The sequence below is a fragment of the Aegilops tauschii genome, chromosome 1, assembly GCF_002575655.3.
Source record: "Aegilops tauschii subsp. strangulata cultivar AL8/78 chromosome 1, Aet v6.0, whole genome shotgun sequence".
Taxonomy (NCBI): domain Eukaryota; kingdom Viridiplantae; phylum Streptophyta; class Magnoliopsida; order Poales; family Poaceae; genus Aegilops; species Aegilops tauschii.
In genome coordinates, this window is record NC_053035.3 from 7,326,579 (window position 1) to 7,345,016 (window position 18,438).

General features: G+C 46.1%; 1 protein-coding gene across 1 annotated transcript; it reads right to left on the reverse strand.

The window, feature by feature from the left end:
* Window positions 1–3,133: 3,133 nt before the first annotated feature.
* LOC109757812 (defensin Tm-AMP-D1.2) lies at window positions 3,134–3,769 on the reverse strand. The gene is made up of 2 exons (XM_020316647.4): window positions 3,634–3,769; window positions 3,134–3,536 (listed from the first exon to the last, which is right to left on the reverse strand). The coding sequence occupies exons 1-2, from the start codon at window positions 3,701–3,703 to the stop codon at window positions 3,358–3,360; spliced, it is 249 nt and encodes an 82-aa protein (XP_020172236.1). The 5' UTR covers window positions 3,704–3,769; the 3' UTR covers window positions 3,134–3,357.
* Between the last annotated feature and the right edge of the window lie 14,669 nt (window positions 3,770–18,438).

The following is an 18,438-nucleotide window of genomic DNA, read 5'->3' on the forward strand; positions in this document are numbered from 1 at the left end:
TATTTCTTTTATCATTTACCTACTCGAGGACGAGTAGGAATTAAGCTTGGGGATGCTGATACGTCTCCAACGTATCTATAATTTATGAAGTATTCATGCTGTTATATTATCATTCTTGGATGTTTTACAATCATTTTATAGCAAATTTATATCTTTTTTGGGACTAACCTATTGACCCAGTGCCCAGTGCCATTTGCTGTTTTTTGCTTGTTTTTTACATCGCAAGAAATCAATATCAAACGGAGTCCAAACACCGCGAAACTTTTTGTGGATTTTTTATGGACCAGAAGACATCCAATGGGCTAGAGCAGCACCTGGGGGTGCCCCGAGGGAGGAACAACCCACCAGGGCGCGCCTGGGCCCCAGACGCGCCCCGGTGGGTTGTGCCCACCTCGGTGGCCTCCCGCACCGCCTCTTCGCCCTATAAATTGCCAAATGTTCCAAAAAACCTCGCGGGTAACCCAAGATGAGAAGTTCCGCCGCCGCAAGCCTCTGTAGCCACCGAAAACCAATCTAGACCCCATTACGGCACTCTGCCAGAGGGGGAAATCATCACCGGTGGCCATCTTCATCATCCCGGCGGCCACCACGATGAGGAGGGAGTAGTCCACCCTCGGGGCTGAGGGTTTGTACCGGTAGCTATGTGTTTAATCTCTCTCTCTCTCTCTCTCTCGTGTTCTTGGGATGTCACGATCTTGATGTATCTTTGTTAATATAGTCGGATCATATGGTGTTTCCCCCTCTCTATCTTGTGATGAATTGAGTTTTCCTTTTGAGATTTCGTTTTATCGAATTGAATACTTTTATGGATTTGAGAACAATTGATGTATGCCTTGTTATGAATACCCATGGTGACAATGGGGCATCGTATTGATCCACTTGATATGTGTTTTGGCACTCAACTTGCGGATTCCCGAGGTGACATTGGGGTAATCTATGCATAGGGGTTGATGCACGTTCTCATCTTTTGTTTCTCCGGTAGAAATCTTGGGGCACTCTTTGAGGTTCTTTGTGTTGGATTGAGTATTATGAATTTGAATTTGATTTGGTGTTATTTTAGTACGAACTCTTGATAGATCGATCGGAAAAAATAACTTAGTGTTATTTTAGTACGAACTCTTGATAGATCGATCGGAAAGCATAATTTGGTGTTATTTTAGTACGAACTCTTGGATAGATCGATCGGAAAGAATAGCTACAAACAATTTCTTCTTATGTTCTCCGCTAGATAAGAACTTTGGAGTGATTCTTCATCGCACGTTGAGGGATGGTTATATGATTCAATTATATTAGCATTGTTGAGAAATTGCACTAGTGAAAGTACGGACCCTAGGCCTCATTTTCAAGCATTACAATACCGTTTGTGCTCACTTTTGTTACTTGCTACCTTGCTGTCTTTTTATTGTGACTATTACAAAAATCACTATCTACTATCATTACTACACTTTTATTACCATCTCTTCGCCGAACTAGTGCATCTATACAAATTACCGTTGTATTTGGTGTGTTGGGGACACAAGAGACTCTTTTTTATTTGGTTGCAGGGTTGTTTGAGAGAGACTATATTCATCCTACGCCTCCCATGGATTGATAAACCTTAGGTCATCCACTTGAGGGAAAATTGCTACTGTCCTACAAAACTCTGCGCTTGGAGGCCCAACACGTATCTACAAGAATAAAGTTGCGTAGTAGACATCAGTGTGTGGTATGAAGGCTGAACCCTTTGCATGGGTGAGCCCTGGGGGTTTTATAGGCTAGCCCCCAGGGGTACAATGGTAATACGACTGGGTGTAGGACCCGGACTTTAGTGTCTAAGGTCGCCGGGTTCTCCGCCGGCTGCTGGGGCCCGCCGTTGGAGGGCCCCGCCGGCCGCCGAGAATCCGGCCGACAGGTAGGGCCCGCCGCCTGCGGGCCATGTTGATTGCCTTTCATTATATCTCTGTCCTTGCTGATGAGGGCCACGTCATGGACCGTGTGGCTACATTCATGCGCCGTGCGGGTTGGTGGCCGCCTGGTCAACGCACACTGTAGCCACGACTCTCCGGGATTCGAGGGGAGCAGGTGGCGCAGTAGCTATGCTCCGTCTTGTCGTAGTAGGTGAGTGCAAACTCCGAGGGGAAGGACGGGCCGGCTGCTGGGAGCCGGCCCGCTCCACAAGCTGCCTTCTGGAAGGGCGCCGTCTTCTGGGAGGCGGTCGCGTGGTCCGGTCCGCCTTTTAAGGGCACGCCGTCTTCTGGAAGCCGGCCGCATGGTCTGTTGGCTTTGAGGGGCTGCACTAGGCCCAATTTCTTGAAATGTTATAGGGTGCGGATGAGGCTACCCGGGGTCCGTCCCCCCGACAAGTACCCTGTTTTCTACTAGTGCTATCTATCTATCTATCTATCTATCTATCTATACTATCTCTATCTATCTAAAGGTTCCATGTTTCACTTATCTTTTCCTCTTGTTTTGGTCTAACCTTCCCATATGATAATTAATCACCTTAATTTACTTATCTAATAAATTAAATTTAGTTTACTTACCAAACTTCTCATCAAATATAAGGTAAATCATGGGCATAATTGTCTTAATATGGGCAGGTAAATCATGATCTAACGTAATAGATTACTTATATATCATGATTTTATTAAACAATTGTATTAACATAGGTAGGTAAATCACGATCTATTAACAGATTATTTATATCACGGGCATTGCAATAGTAAATAACAAAAGGAGAATAGCCGTCCCGAATAAATTGCATTCTCTAGCCCCCGTCACCAGCATTTATTTCCCTTTCCATTCTCAAAACTAAGAACGTGAAGATGAAACAAATACTACAATTAGATCAGGTTTAGTCCTAAACTTTGAACTTATAATATAAAATAAAAAGAATTCTTATAAAAGTAAATAAGAAGAATATTTTTGCTCCGCTTAATAGACAAGCTAAGTAGATTTGTCACTGAAGACTTCCCGACAAGGTCAGGTCGGTTAGCGTCGGTGTCTCATGCATTCTAGCGGCAGCAACGATCGTTCGATTTGATGGTCCATGGACTTTGATGTAATTTTTATTATTTTAGAGGTGCTTTGTACAGAATCCGGTGAATCTATATCGTAATAGAACTAATCTTTTTGAAGAAAAAGACAAGCCAACTAACTGCAAACTGACTGAATCCAACACAACGCATCACAACACAGAGAAGCCACATGCATCAGTGGCATGCATCGTTATTAGTATACATTAACCTCACAGACTAATTGAAGCCGCAAACACGCCGGAGCCAGGACCAATCTTCACCTAAACAACATGCATGGATGCATGCATGAAGATGAAGAGGCAAAACCGATGGAGCTACTTTATTTCTGGTCATCCTAAGCTCAGCAGTCCCGCTCGCAGTAGCACTTGCGCTCGAGGTGGTGCTGGTGGCACTGCCCGCGGGGGAAGTTCTCGGTGCGGCACACGCTGGCGCAGTTGGTGTCGCTGAAGCAAGCGCCCTTGAAATTGTGGCTCTGCGACTCGCACGTCCGGGCCTCCGCCACCTTCGTCGTCCCCATCTCTGCAATGCAACCACCACAAAAGTAATCAAGCGCCGGTGATTAATTACAATTTACAACTGCTCGATCGCTGGGAGGGAGGAAGCTCGCCGGACATACCCGTGGCGACGAGGAGGAGCAGGATGAGGAGGGTGGCGGGCGCGGCGGCGATGCGGCGAGGGGATGCCATCTCTCTTCTGTACTTGCTCTCTTGCTTCACCCGAGTCCCAAATCAGAGCTCTCTGCTGCTGATGATGAGGGGAGCTACCATCTCGTTATATATAAGCGAGATATAGATATAGCTCCCGCGTCCCTTCGTAGCTTTTCAAGCCCTAGCAAGAAAGCCCTAAAAAATTCCTTGACTAGAAGGGAAAACGTCCATAGTCCATAGTCTCTATCTCTATCTTTATGTCTTTATATCTATCTATCTATCTATCTATCTATACTATATTTATATCTATCTATCTATATTATATTTATATCTATATCTATCTATCTAAAGTTTTCATGTTTCACTTTTCCCCTTCGTCTAACCTTCCCCTATGATAATCACTTTAATTTGCCTATCTTAATTTAACTTTAGTTTACTTACAAAGCTTCTTATCAAAATAAGGTAAATTATGAAAAGGATTTGATAAACATTTATTACATAATTGTATTAATATATGTAGGTCAATCACAATTTAATGTAATAGATTATTTATACTGCAAAAATTTATTTACACAATTATATTAATAGCCCCCTAAGGAAACAATTGTATTATAGACAGATAAATCACGATCTGACATAATAGATTATTTATATCCGTTGTAACCTACTGGCATTATTTATACTTCCGGTTATCGTTTAATCGGACTTGTTGGAAGCACTATGTTGTTTGTCGAACAGTGGACTGGAGTGTTCTGGGTATGGTCCTTTGGTTCGGGAGATCAAAGAGTTAATGTGCATTAGAGAGTTTTATCCTCCGAAAATTCTTCGTTGATCAAAGAGTTAATGTGCATTAGAGTCTTATCCTCAGAAAATTCTTCGAGTTGCAGATCGCCTAGCCAATTATAGCCGTACCGAGAGTACAACTGTTGTGTGGTTGGTCTTGGCTCCACCTTGTATTGAGAATTAGTGGCCTCTTGACTATAAGACTATTACATACAAATAAAATTCCCGAATTCTCCTAGTAAATAACAAAAGGAGAATAGACGGCCTGAATAAATTGCATTCTCTAGCCCCTGACACTGGCATTTCTCAAGAAACATCTCGTTTTATTTCCCTTTCCATTTTCAATACTAAGAACACGTGAAGACGAAACAAATACTACAATTAGATAGGTTTAGTCCTAAACTTCCACCTTATAAAAGAAAATAAAAAAGAATTTTGTTTGCTCCGCTTAATAGACAAGCGAAGTAGATTTGTCTAGGCAATCAACGACGGCAACATGGCGATGATAATTAGGAACACTTGTATGAAGACCTCCCATTGACAAGGTCAGGCCGGCTATGAATAACTACAACTTCATGAACTTTTTAAAAATTTCAGTAACTTTGTTAAAACTCATGAACGTTTTTCAAATTTGTGATTTTGTTTTTAAAATTCATTATTTTTAAAACTCATGAACCTTTTTGAATGCACAATTTTTTTAAATTCATGAACTTTTTTCACATTTTTGAATGTTTTTCTTATTCATCAATCTTTTTTTTTTCAAAACCCTTGAACTTCTTTTTAAATCACGAACTTTCGAATCTTTGCACAATTTTTGAAATGCATTATATATTTAAATCCATAAACATTTTTCAAAATCCATAGAATTTTTTTCAAAATCCACAAAACAATCCAAATTCATAACCTTTTTTAAAATTCTGAACTTTTTCATATTCATGAATCGTTGGCAAATCTACAAACTCTTTGCAAATTTACAATGTTTTTCAAATTTGTGTGTTTATACGGATTCGAAGGAATTGTTTTTACAAAAGTCAAATGGTTGCCCGATCAACCATTCGCCAAAGGGACCTGCATGGTTACGACCCGAACAATTTGGTCAGGCCCAGCTTAGCAAGGCGTGAGCACCATTATCGCTTACCAACACTAAGGGCGCAAACGAGGAGGACTCGCGATTCATCGAGTAACACGCTACTGGGCTAGCCATGCGTGTGGGTGATGAGGGGCGCTACCATCTCGCTATAAGCGAGACATAGATATATCTCCCGTGTCCCTGGGAGGCTTCTCAAGCCCTAACTAGAAAGCCCAAAAGAAGGAAAAAAAGGCCCAGTCTCTATCTCTATCTCTATGTACTTATCTATCTATATCCATATCCATATCTGTATCTCTATCTCTATCTCTATGAGTGCAGCATTTCGATGCCCAGACTCATCTACATCCGGTCAGAAAAAATCACAAAAAATTCAAACACTTCCAATTTTTTTGCATGGTAGAAAATTTAGCGCGTGAGGTCCGCTCCAATTTTCAAATCATTTAGACACCTGAACAACTCTTGGCAAAAAAGACAAATTGGGTCAGAACAGTGCATGAGCAGTAACTTTTTTACAAATCCCGAATTTATCTTTTTTGCCGAGAGCTGCTCAGATATCCAAATGATTTAAAAATTGGAGCGGACCTCACACATCAAATTATCTATCATGTAAATGTTTGGAATTTTTTGAATTTGTTTAGTATTTGTTTCGTCAGCGCGAGTGCAGATGAGCCTGGGCTTAGAAGCTGATTTTCATATCTCTATCTCTATATCTACTAGTAAGCGTGCACGTGCAACGCACGTCTAAAACTTAGTTCACATATTCTAAATTTTAAATAATTCTTGCAAAAGAATATAAATGAAATGGATACAAAATAGATGTCCTCTAAATGTATTTTTTTTAAGTGAAACACCGTTGTGATCCAGCAACCTAGTGAAGAATCAAGCGTCTGGCCATGGTCACTAAACTTTTTGAACAAACTGATTTTCGAGATGAATTTACACATGATTAACATGCAAGGAAAAAAGTTAAAGTTATGCAACACTTGCTCAATTCTACCAATGACTATTCAATACTTCCATCAATTTCTCCTCTGTACAAGTATGGTATTTTCTAAAGTGGACATGGTATTTTGATTGGGAAGTATAGATTTTGCAATAGAAAATAAAATTGACTGATACGCATGTAGTCTTCACTTCTAGTGTAGCCACCGAAAACAAAATGCAAACTAGTACTTTACAATGCTATTGCTCTGATAAGGATGCCTACTTCTTGAATCTTATTTTCTTGTACAAAAGCCAATTTTACACCTGCACAACAATATATAAAATTTGTCAGCACGTGCAAAAGAGAGGCTAAACGGATTTTTATGCCATGAACTAACATTTTGTACTAACTGGGATCAACATAGGAAAACCTGTTGACACCTATACATTGGTACTATAGCAAAAATTAATAAAAAAAACTTGGCGCTAGGAAAATAAAAAAAATAATACAATGGAGAGCAATGGCACCATAGTGAGAGCGGGACAGACACCGCACACGAGGGCGGCCTCATGGGAGTACGGCTGGGTGGCCGAAACAGACGGGCGGCCAAGAGGGAGACATCGTGCCACCAGGCGCGGGGCAGCGGGGACTCTGCGTCGAGGCCGGTGGCAGAGGCACCATGTCCTGCATATACGATATCGTGCATTACAAATAGCTAAAAAAGGGTTTATCATGGTAAACATATACGATCTGAAAACTTGGTTGTCTTCTTTTGATCCTTTTAGTAAGTCATAGTCCTCAAAGAGGTCATGAAAGAGAATGACATTACCTAAAGATTTACATTACAAAGGAAAAATGTTATCAGCCCACACTTTTTTAACGAAGGTAACATGAACATACATGGGGCTATATGATTATCTTCAATACTGAGTTGCCTTCATATTCCCGCAAAAAAAAAGAGTTGCCTCCATATTTCCATGTCCAGTCTCCCTCCCTCCCTCTGTCTCGCTCTAACCTGAAAATGCATCAAGTGTAGGTATAAATATGGAGTTTAGAGCAACTCTAGCAGACCCCGCATCCCGCCCCGACCCGTAAAATAACCGCCAAAATGCGGGTCGGGGCGGAAAAACCAGCCCGATCAGACCCCGCATCCCGCCCCGGCCCGCAAATTTTTTTAGGGGGGGTGGCAAAATCCCGAGCCCAACCCGGGAAAACGCGGGTTTCCCCCTCGCGGCCGCGATGCCCTGCATATAAGCGGAAGCGGTTGGTGGAGGGTCATTTCATCCCGCGCTTTCTCCCACCAACCACCTCTCCTCTCCCCCTCGCGCCGTCGCCGGCCGCCGCCCAAGATTCCGGCGACCGCAGCCGGCAGGAGCACGCCGGAAGGCCGCCACGCGCACGAGAACTCCCCTCCCCCCCCCTGCGTCGGCGGGCCGCCGGATTTGCAGATCTGCTACACTTCATCGCGGGCCGCCGGATTTGGCTTTTTCCGGCCGCCGGTTGCTGCCTCAAGCGGTGGAGTGGTCGGGGAGCCTCTCCCGCAGCCCAGGCAAGGGCGCATCACCGCATGCAGGTACGAGTTCGTCCGCCCGCCGTCGCCGAAGGTTTGCGGGCATGGACTCGTCCGGTCGTCCACCGGGCTCGGCGCTCGCGCATTGTCTTTGTGGCTTGCCGAGGCCGCTCATAGAGTGCGACGACTACACGCGGAAAGTGCCGCGGCTCACTTCGAGCACGCCGAAGCACCCCGGATGGGTGTTCTTCAAATGCGAAAACGACGGGGTACGTGCACTTGCGGTAGCTCGTTTCATAGTTCATTCTTTAGTTCAATTGCGGTGGCTCACTTCGAGCTTGCTCATTCTTTTGTGTAGGACAATGGATGCTCATTTTGGTTTTGGGAAGGGCAATACATTGATTTGTTGATAGAAAGAAATTTAATAGATGTTAGTGCACTCCTTAGTACAATCGAAGGCAATGATGCGGCTGCATGTGCAACTAGAGGGGAAGCAACATCTACTTCTTCCGAACCAAAGATGAAGAAAGAAGAATGCAAAATCAAGAATCCACATATTAACAACGAATGCATGGAGAAGATATTAGTCCAGCTAGTGGGAGCAGTTATGGAAGTTGGAAATCTTCTAAAATGCATACTTGTAGTTCTTGTTTTCTTTGGTCTTGCTATTCTAGCAAAGATTTGGTGATGCCTTTTGTATCCAATGTTGTTAATAAAGCAAAGCAATGCAATATGCTAGATCAAATTAAGTTGCAAATTTAAGTTTTGCGGGCCGGGAGGACCTGCGCCAGATCAGACGCCGCAACCCCAACCCGTAAAAAGCATATTCTGGGAATATCCTTTTTTACGGGTCTATTATGCGGGGTCTGCAACTGCGGCCACCCGCGCCAGCCCGCAAAGGCGTTTTTTCGCGAACTGCAAAAACGTTTTGCGGGTCGGAAGGATGCGGGGTCTGCTAGAGTTGCTCTTACAATAAACAGTGGCCCTCAACACAACAGCTGATTTTTTTGAAATGTACTGGAATACACAAAGACAACGTCTGCCGCTGATTAACTGAGTTCAACCAAGGAGACCTTCCTCCATAGGTTCACTAGATAGGGGGCGCGGCTTGCCGCACGTTGCCCGCCGAACGGCGGGCCAAAGGATAGGACTTTGAGATGTTAATGGAGATGACTTTAGCATCATAACGATAATTGTTTAGAGTTAATAAAATTTGGAGGTAAAATGCATGAGATGTTATCGGAATTACTCTATTTGGCATACATAGAGAGATGATACGAGTTTTCTGCTCTATGAGCTAAAGTTCTGCAGTAGAGACACGAATCAGAATGTACCTCAGGAATTGGGTAATCAGGGTATTGCGGAAAAGAAGGCAACATTGTCATCTAGAAACATGTTTATACCTGATTAGCAATGCACTTAACATGATTCATAGGACAAGATAGTGTTCACAATCTCCTAAATAGACAGGTGCACTCGTCAAAGTAATTTGCTAATCCCAGCATATGGAACACGAATACAAAATAAAACGAGCTGAACAACACAGGGGAGCAAATAGATGGAACACTTGTAAATCAGATTCTGAAGTACAGTCCTGGTACTGATTAAGTTTAAAGGAGAGTGTATCAATCGCCCATATATTTACAAAGGAAATAACCTTGGCATGAAGTACTTGCTAGCCTCTAAATACGGATATCGCCATGACTGAAACTGAAATAAAAGGGCTAAAAGCGCTTCGCAGGGTATGGCATGTCTAGCCATTCGACTCCCATTTCACTCCGGGGCACCGAGTCTAGGGCATGCATGTTACATCGATCTCATACCCTGCAGTCCTGCACACATGCAACAGACAAGGACTCAGCACAGAATATTATACAGACTTAAACCAAGAAATGAGACTGCAATAAGCGAATCTGAATCATTCAAACTTGACAAAAATACAGCTTCTAGCCAAGTAGCCTGATAGTCCGGATGGACAGAAACATGATTGTGATAGCTGCCATTGTTGCCCATAAGCAACCAAGTGATGTGGCGGTAAGTGCCTACGAGCCGAAGCTCAAGCACGGGAATCGCTCGTACAGGCATACTAATAAGAAACCGTCCATTTACAGCAACGTTAACAAAAAGTCTTGGGTCTCAAAAAGATGCCTCGCCTACTGAAAGAGCACGAAGACCAACAGGGAACCACTCATGAGAATGTGTGGTGGTAACAAAGACCACAAGAAGGTCCAGAAGAATTTGGAAAAAAGAAAGCCCTATGATTACCCAGGCGATGTTTCTACTTCTATCTGCCCCGCTTGCTCGGATTGCTTCGAGCATCGACAGGGACAGATGGTTGGGGCCTGAAAATGGCACACTGGATTGAGTATCTTGCAATGCGAGCAAAATACTTGGGTATAAGTAAAGAAATGGCGAGCACCTTTTTGCATCGGAGGTCTGATCAGGCAACGGCAAGTTATCTTTCTCCATGGAACTGCCAAGCTGTGGTGAATTGTCCTTTTCAGCGACAGACTCATTAACTGATCAGACTGTTTCAATGGCATGTGAGAAGAAACACGCATAAATAAGCATAGAAGGAAGGAGACGTTTGAAAATACAGATGATCTGGAAGTTACCAAGATCTCTTTGTCTGTGTCAACAAACTGCTTTGTCTTTAAAAAGAACGCACTGAGATTTTGCACTAACATACTGAACAGCTTCAGAGATTCCAGTAATCACTCCAATGACATCTAAGCAAGCAAAGAAGAGTTATTATAAAATCACCACCAAACAAACGAGAGAAAAGATGATTAGTCACAAAATTACTTGTAAAGCGTTCAGGCATATCTGTAGGCCTAGGGAGCTGAGATGTTGGAGTCAATGCATACGTACAGAAGGGGAACTCTGCTTCCATTCCAGTTCTCTCCACAAGTTCAGTGCGCTTTGTAAACTTAATCATTAAATGACCTTCCACTGGTCTAAAAACATACTTCCACAGGAATACGAGGAACTTCTAAAACTTGACGGTGTACAGAACTGCAAAGCAAAGCAAAACAACAGCAAATGAGATAGAAAAACAGAAAGCCTTAAACATCAGTCAGAAATTTCAAGCCGTAGTTGCATGGAAAGGGTAAATAAAATGGTACCAGCATTTATAGGACCATAGGCATGGCCTGACTGGATTTCATCTAGATATTCGTTAAGCTTCATCTTAGTAATTTCAAGCCACATTGGACTACATGTAAAAATAGTAAAAGTATCAGGGGCCTCATCCACTCGACAAATTGTAAGACCATCCTGAAAGTTCTCCTGGTAGTAACGCCGACCAGTGGTATGGCTGGACGGCACAATCGTTTTCATCGGCAAAAGAGAACCAATAAGATGATGGACCTGACCACAAATTTTGAAGATATTAACCCCCGCGTGCCTTCCAGCGAACGAATGACGTCGCCACAATAGACGTAAATGCAAACGTCCAACTGTGATGCCGTATCTTTGTCAGGAATTGCTTGGAAACACGATCACCATGACAGGATAATAAACGACTCAATAAAGCAGGAGGATTTCTGAAAGGTTTAACAACGACTTTTCCACCTTTGCAACAAAGGTTATAAACAATTTTACGTAGCACCCATGAAGAATATGGATTGGCCCTCTCCTCAAACCAAAAAGAAGCCTTGCAGTGAGGGCACTGGTACTTAGGAGGACCATAGTAAGATCTATCCTTATAGGAAACTACAGAAAACACAATACTCAAGGAGGCCGTCATGACAGGAAAAGGAAAAAACAAAACTAACATCAACATAATAGTTAGTACCTTTGCAATTGTCAACTACCTCGACAGGAAAACCAGTCCAATCAGTTGGCAAGTCCCCTTCAAACCGAAGATCTACATGCATGTTGTTATGAGAAACAACAGCCAAAACAAAGATACTAAGGATGGAAAGACAGGAACCCCGACCAAGAAGACCAGTACATGTAACACCATGGCAACGAAGGCCCCTAAGTAATTTACGCCTCTTCCGATTTCTAGCCGACATGGCAGGAGTGAGCACTGGGAACCAGGCATCCCCTAGAAAACGACAGAACCGACACAAATGAACAGATGCAAGCCAAACAAAACCTAAGGAAATGACCATATAGACAACATACCCTTTCTCTTACGAATACCACAAACACCAACAACAGGAGCATGCAAAACACTCCGACGGCGAGCCATCATCAACAATGAGCACACATATATGCAAATACTGCATATTAAGACGAAAGCGAAGTAAAGACAGCACAGGTAAATGCAAAAAAGTATCAAACAGGAGCACAAGAGACAGTAGAGCCAATTAAATGAAATAATAATGATTCATGCATACAAAGAGCTGTTTATTACAAGCATACCCAAGGGAACAATATAATGACCAGACATAATCTATCTAAGACACTCCTAGACGGGCTTTAGAACCCAGACACCGAATTGACCAGCTGTGAATACAATAATTGTAATTGAACACTTGTATTTATACCAGCGACATCAACCTGCCCGCCTGCATGTACCAGAGGCCAGGCAGGCTGGGCAAGCGCACCTGCAAGCACCAGAACCGACTGTGCAACACCTTTATACGCTAACATGCTATCGTAATTGTAATCTGCAACAACAAACCCATATATCCCTTGTAAAAATTGGTTTGACACCGCACCACGTCATCCCTGGTAAGAACATCAATCTCCACCCCTCCAAGCAGACAACCATCGGATGCCACCTCTCGAACATAAGAATGAAACGGCAATCGACAATAGCTCGCAACAGCCTCAAGCAGAGGCACACAGGAAGAACTGATAATAAACATGCCTGTAATAATTAATTATTAAGGAGCAACCGGAAAAATACCAACCCAGACCATACAAAGGGAAGAACACAGAAGCTTATGAAATAAATAGTAATAAACACAACTAAATAGCAAGCAATAGGAAACATAGCAAGGCACGACTTACCCTATGAACCGAGCAGCAGCTCCGCCAGTAAGTAGTTTCCAACAACAAAGTGGAACCCAAGAACTCAGTTGTAACTGAAACAAGCTGCCAAACAGAAAGTAAGGACCATGAAAGAAAGCAAGGCAAATTAATAAACAGAGAAACCATATGTAGAAGAAATGAAGTCTGTAATTGAGAAGTGCAGATAATCACTAAAGTAGAGAACTAACATAACATAATAGCTGAAGGTGGCAAGCAAAAACAAGCAGACCAGATGAGCATAGCAAGCGTGAAACGCATTCAGGAGCAGTTGGTCAACATGCAAAGACACATAATGAAAGCCTAAAGCATGGACACCAGATAACCGAATCTCACAGCAAGAAGCTAACAGCAGACACCCCCTACCAGAAGGCACCCTCATTAGCAGAACTGTAAACACATCAAGCACACAATCTCAAATTCTCTTTGTAACCAACCATGCCAAGTTGCCAACCATCATGGACAACATCTTAACAGCCCGGCGGAGCTCAAATCCAACACTCTCTTCCTAACCAAACATCCACCCCTTAAGACAAGGCAAACATCCAGCACTGAGACCATTATAACAAGCAGAGGGATACCCAACCATAATAACTTAGGCAGACCAAATCAATCGACAGAGGTCAATTAACAGACCAAACCCTTTATTTTTTCACACGTCACCTGACAAAGAATAATGTCACCAAACCAGTCCAAAAGGCGCATACCCTGGTACATCGACCTCTTCTGAAAATCTCACTACAATCATAGAGAGAGAATCCCGGCCCTAGCAAGATCCAGACAACTAAGAAAAAAAACACCTGTCACGCATAAGCAAACAAAGGAGGCACAATCGAGAACTACTAAAATCTAACCGGAGGACACCACCATTCGTCTCCATCAACATAAAGAGACAAATGTGAACTACCAAAATCCAACCAGAGGACCCAACCAATACAAGAAGAAACCAAACAAATTCACTGATTTGCCACCGTCCACACCCATATGATCGACGGACACACCATACCGAGCAATACACACAGACAAACAAGAAACATAAAAACAGAGATAAGGAAAACGAGAGGTCGACCTGTAGTTTCCTGATGAAAACGCAAAGACCAGCACAGATCGACCAGCGGCACAGCAAATCTAGGCCAAGTGAGGAGGAGAACAACGGACCTGCAAGTAATAGACACCCAAGATCCAAAACTGGTCAGACATGACAATTCGAACACAGAAAAGAGGAAAGAACCGAGAGGAGAACCACCTTAGCCGACGTCACCCCAGCGCGCCGCCATCGGAGCCCCTCGGCGACCAACCCAGCGACGACTCATGGACCAGGGAGCAGGACTACAGAGAGGATTGAGCAACGAAACGAAAGGAGGAGGGGAGTAGAAGAGGCAGGCGACGACGCAGGATAAGGGAGACGACCCACGCCCTACGCCGTCGTACAACTCCGGGCCACGCGAGGTCCGGGTGCCTCTCCCCACGCACGGGCAGCGCGCCTCGACCCCGACACCGGATCCGGCACCGCCATGGGCCGCTCGACGGGGCAGGGGCTGGAACTGGATGGCGGCGGGGCAGGGAGGCGCGGGCGGGGCTAGGGTTTGGAGGGAGGGAGAGAGGCGAGGCGGCATGGAGAGGAGAGGGGTGCGGCGCGAGTGCGGGTCTGCGGGGAGAGCGACGACCAGGCGCTCACACCTGCCGCTATGGGATATTTTCCCAGTCATGCAAAATGACAGAAATGCCCCCAGCGGGGCACCGGAATTGCACGCGGTGGCACGCGTTTTTGACTACTATTCATTGTAGCAGTGTCTCCTCTCGATCCGGCGGCCCAGATCGTCCGGAGGCTCGATCCGACGGACGGAATCGCATCAGAAAACGAGATGGACGGCCAGATGTCGCTGAGCTCTGAGAACGCTCATGTTCTCCCAACTAACATAGTACGAAGATAATATTAAATTAAATGGCCTCTAGAGTGTGTAGGAATATTGTCCCCAGAGCTATAATATTGTTGGCACACCTGAGTAGTATCACTGAGTACATCTGACTGTATATGAATATAGTAACCCCAGAGCCATACATAGATCTGCCCTCTGTGGTGCTTTTATAGGGATATAGTAAATGTACCAGGGATACTCAACGACCACCCGGTGTTTCCGGTGGAACGCCGTGCATCATGGCATATGATCTCCGCGCATGCACCAACTCCTCGCCGCAAAAAGGCGCCACGCCGATGAACGGTGCCACACGCACGACCTCTTCTATTTTATGCAACTTGAACTACAGTGGGCGCATACCACACATCACATGGGGGTATTTATACACGGGCGCGCACACACGACCCGGCCACTAACAAGTCATGCATGCATGCAGCTCGTCGATGCCGCCGATTTTGAAGGAAGTTGCTGGGCGTAGTCCCGCGGCCAGGGCGAGCGAGCCTCTAGGCGTGCGTGCGTAGCACCGATGGGAGCATACCCGGGGAGCAGGCAAGCCCCATCCCTGGCGGCGCACACGATGTGTTGCAGCGCGTACGTTGCGGCTGGCTTAACTGATCGCCCACAACTCCAGACGCCTCACCATCACACGCCTGGCCACAAACCGGCTTGACTCGGACTATTTGATTGAACCAACAAAGATGTTGCACCGCTAATAATCTGTCTTTAGAATAGATCATGAACAAACCGAAGCGGTCAACTAACATTTCTCAGGTACTCCCTCAGTCTAGGTGTGTAAGTCATCTTACATTGTGCACCGCGACCAAGCGGCTCGGCTTGCTCAGCCAACGAGCCTACTTCAAGCGGCTCGGCTCGTTTTGGGTACGGCTCGGCTCAGACCGAGCCGGCTCGAAAGCCAGCGGCCACCAGTTTTCATTTTTACTTACAGAAGAAGAAGACAGAACCTCTGTATATAGTCCACAATCTTGATTGTTTTGCAGCAATTAAACCCATATTTTAAAAGAAAAACAGTTTATACTGCTTAAAATGAAACATCCAGCAGTATATTGTTTTAAGAAATGGTCATAGTAATGAAAAATAAGCTTTCTTCTATGAATTTTTCTAAAAAAATAAGCTTTCTGCAGTATATAACATTAAAGAAAGATGGTTAATTAAACTATGACCATCCCAGTGGACCGTATCTATATGTTGTATCTACTAATCTACACCATTTGATATCAGATCAATTTGTGGCCTAGTTGTCCTACATCTTACCAATTGTGGTCACCCTTAAACGGATGGATGCGTAGGCAGAGGCATAGTCAACAGCTGATTCCACCTCCTTCCTGGGTACTTCTCCACAATGGCTACATAGCTAGATTGAACTCACGGAGAACTCCTTCGTGCATCGAGTTGTCGGCAGATCTGGTCCAGGAGACCTCTGCCAGCCACCAGATGCCCACGGGAATGACCACCCCCTAAACAGCAGCTGGAGCGATAGGTGGAAGAGTGGACGCCCAATTAGTTGCCGGGGTCGCCGGAACGGCATCGCTCGCAGGGGGGTCGCGGCGCGCGGGATGGCTCGCCGATGTCACACGTGGCGGCGCCAATGGGGATGCGGGGTAGCGGGGTTAAGGCGACGTCGCGGAGATCGTGTGGCGGCCTACCGGGGTTACACCGTATGGCGTGCCTTCCTCGCCGGGGACCGGATCGACAGCATGGCAGCTGCAGCCACCTCTCTTGAACGCCATAGAGTGAATCCCCGCCGTGGAGGCAGATCTGTGCGGGGCTGGCAGTGAGGAGTGGCGAGGAGGAGAGAGATCAACGGATCTGTGGCAGTGTGTGACGGCGGCGACCTGGAGGAGGCGGTGTGTGACGGCGGCGACCTGGAGGCGGCGGCTCCTCTCGGGGCTGGGGCGGCTCCTCTCGGCGGCGGCGGTGGCGGTGGCTCCTCTCGGGGGCTGGGGCGTCTCCTCTCGGCTGCGGCGGCTCCTCTTGGGGCTCGGGGCTGAGATGAAACAGATCGAGATTGAGGGAGCCTCGTTGGCTGTTTGTTTTAAGTGCGGGTGAGATACGAAAGAAAAACCAGACCAAAAAAACGACGAAAAAAAACCAAACGAAGATGGGACGAAAAATCCTACGAAAACTACCAACTGCTTCATTAGGAGCCTCATGTTTCATTTTTTTCTCACCCCCTTCGTCTAACATTTTAGTAAGCTAATTAATCAACTTTTTGAACTCTCCAACCCCTTATTTATTCAGAAGAAACCAACAAAGAGTCTATTACAATAAGGGAAAGTAAGGCATTAGGGGCCTCATCAAACCAGGTGCTAGGGGAGAGAACCTAGCTAATCTTGCTAACTCGTGGGCAACAGAATTTGCTTCACGATGGCGATGCTTAAACTAACCTAATTAATCAACTTAATTTATTTAACAAACCAATTTAAGTTTTGTTTACTTACCAAACTTCTCGTCAAAATATAACATAAATCACAGGCATAATTGTCTTAATATGGGCGTAATAGGTTACTTATATCCCAAGATTCTATTTACAAAACTGTATTAATATAGGCAGATAAATCACAATCTAATATAATATAGATTATTATATCCTCACGGGCATTACAATAGTAAATAACAAGAGAAGAATAACCGGCCCGAATAAATTGCAATAGTAACCTACAGACATCCAAAGTTCTTGCCCTTCCCCCACCCCCGCCGCCGCTCCACGAGCGGGCCGGGGAAACCTAGCTCCGCCCCCAGCCTCCCCTCCTTCGGCCTCCTTCTCCCTCGCCGCCGCCTAGGGGTGCCGCCGGGCAAAGCCCGATCGGCGTGGGCGGCGGCGGGGTCGCTCCCTCTCCTCCTCGCGGAGCTCCCGGCCGGCGCGGGACGGCGGGCTGCAGGAGGCGTCAGGCTGTGGCGGGGCTCGGCGGCGCGAATCCGGGAGCTCCTGGTGGTGCCGGCGTGTCGGCCCCGCTGGTGCTTCGTGGTGGCGCGGCGACTACTTGGTGGGGCGTGCGTGGGCGTGATTCGGCGGCGGATCTGGCCAGGCGGCGCTGGCCGTGGGCGGTGTGGGCGGCGGCTGGGGTCCGGCTTCGGGCTCTCGGCGGCTGCGATGGTTCCTCTCCGTCGCGGGCGTGCAGCGGTGGTGCTTTGGACGGTGGCGGTCCGGCGACCTGGTGGTGGTGGCCGGCGGTGCACGTGGTGGTGGTGCTTCCACTTGGCGGCTCTCTGTGCCGGGAGGCAGGGGAGCGGCTTGGACGGGGACGGCGACGCCGACGGTGTGCCGGCTGCAGCGCGAAGGCGGGAACTTTACGGGCCTCGGAGATCCCGGTCGGGCCTGTGCGGCCACGGGCCTGGTATGTTCCTGCTATTGTGTCCGGTCAGCTACCGTCATCGACGGTGGAGGTGGGGCCCTCCCGCGTGCCGATGGTGCCGCTGCCCTAGTCCCGGCTCCTCTTCTTCATTGTGCAGGCCATGCTTCGCGGTGCCGTGGTGAGACAGCGTAGGAAGCTTCATGTCCGGGTTGGCGCAGGGTGGTGGTCGGTTTGATGGTGAGCTCCGGAG

Bases quoted from the DNA above. Each gene is read 5' to 3' on its own strand.
- LOC109757812 (XM_020316647.4), bottom strand. From the start codon at position 3,703: ATGGCATCCCCTCGCCGCATCGCCGCCGCGCCCGCCACCCTCCTCATC. The intron at 3,537-3,633 runs GTATGTCCGGCG...GTTGCATTGCAG, and splicing joins GCTCCTCCTCGTCGCCACGG to AGATGGGGACGACGAAGGTG.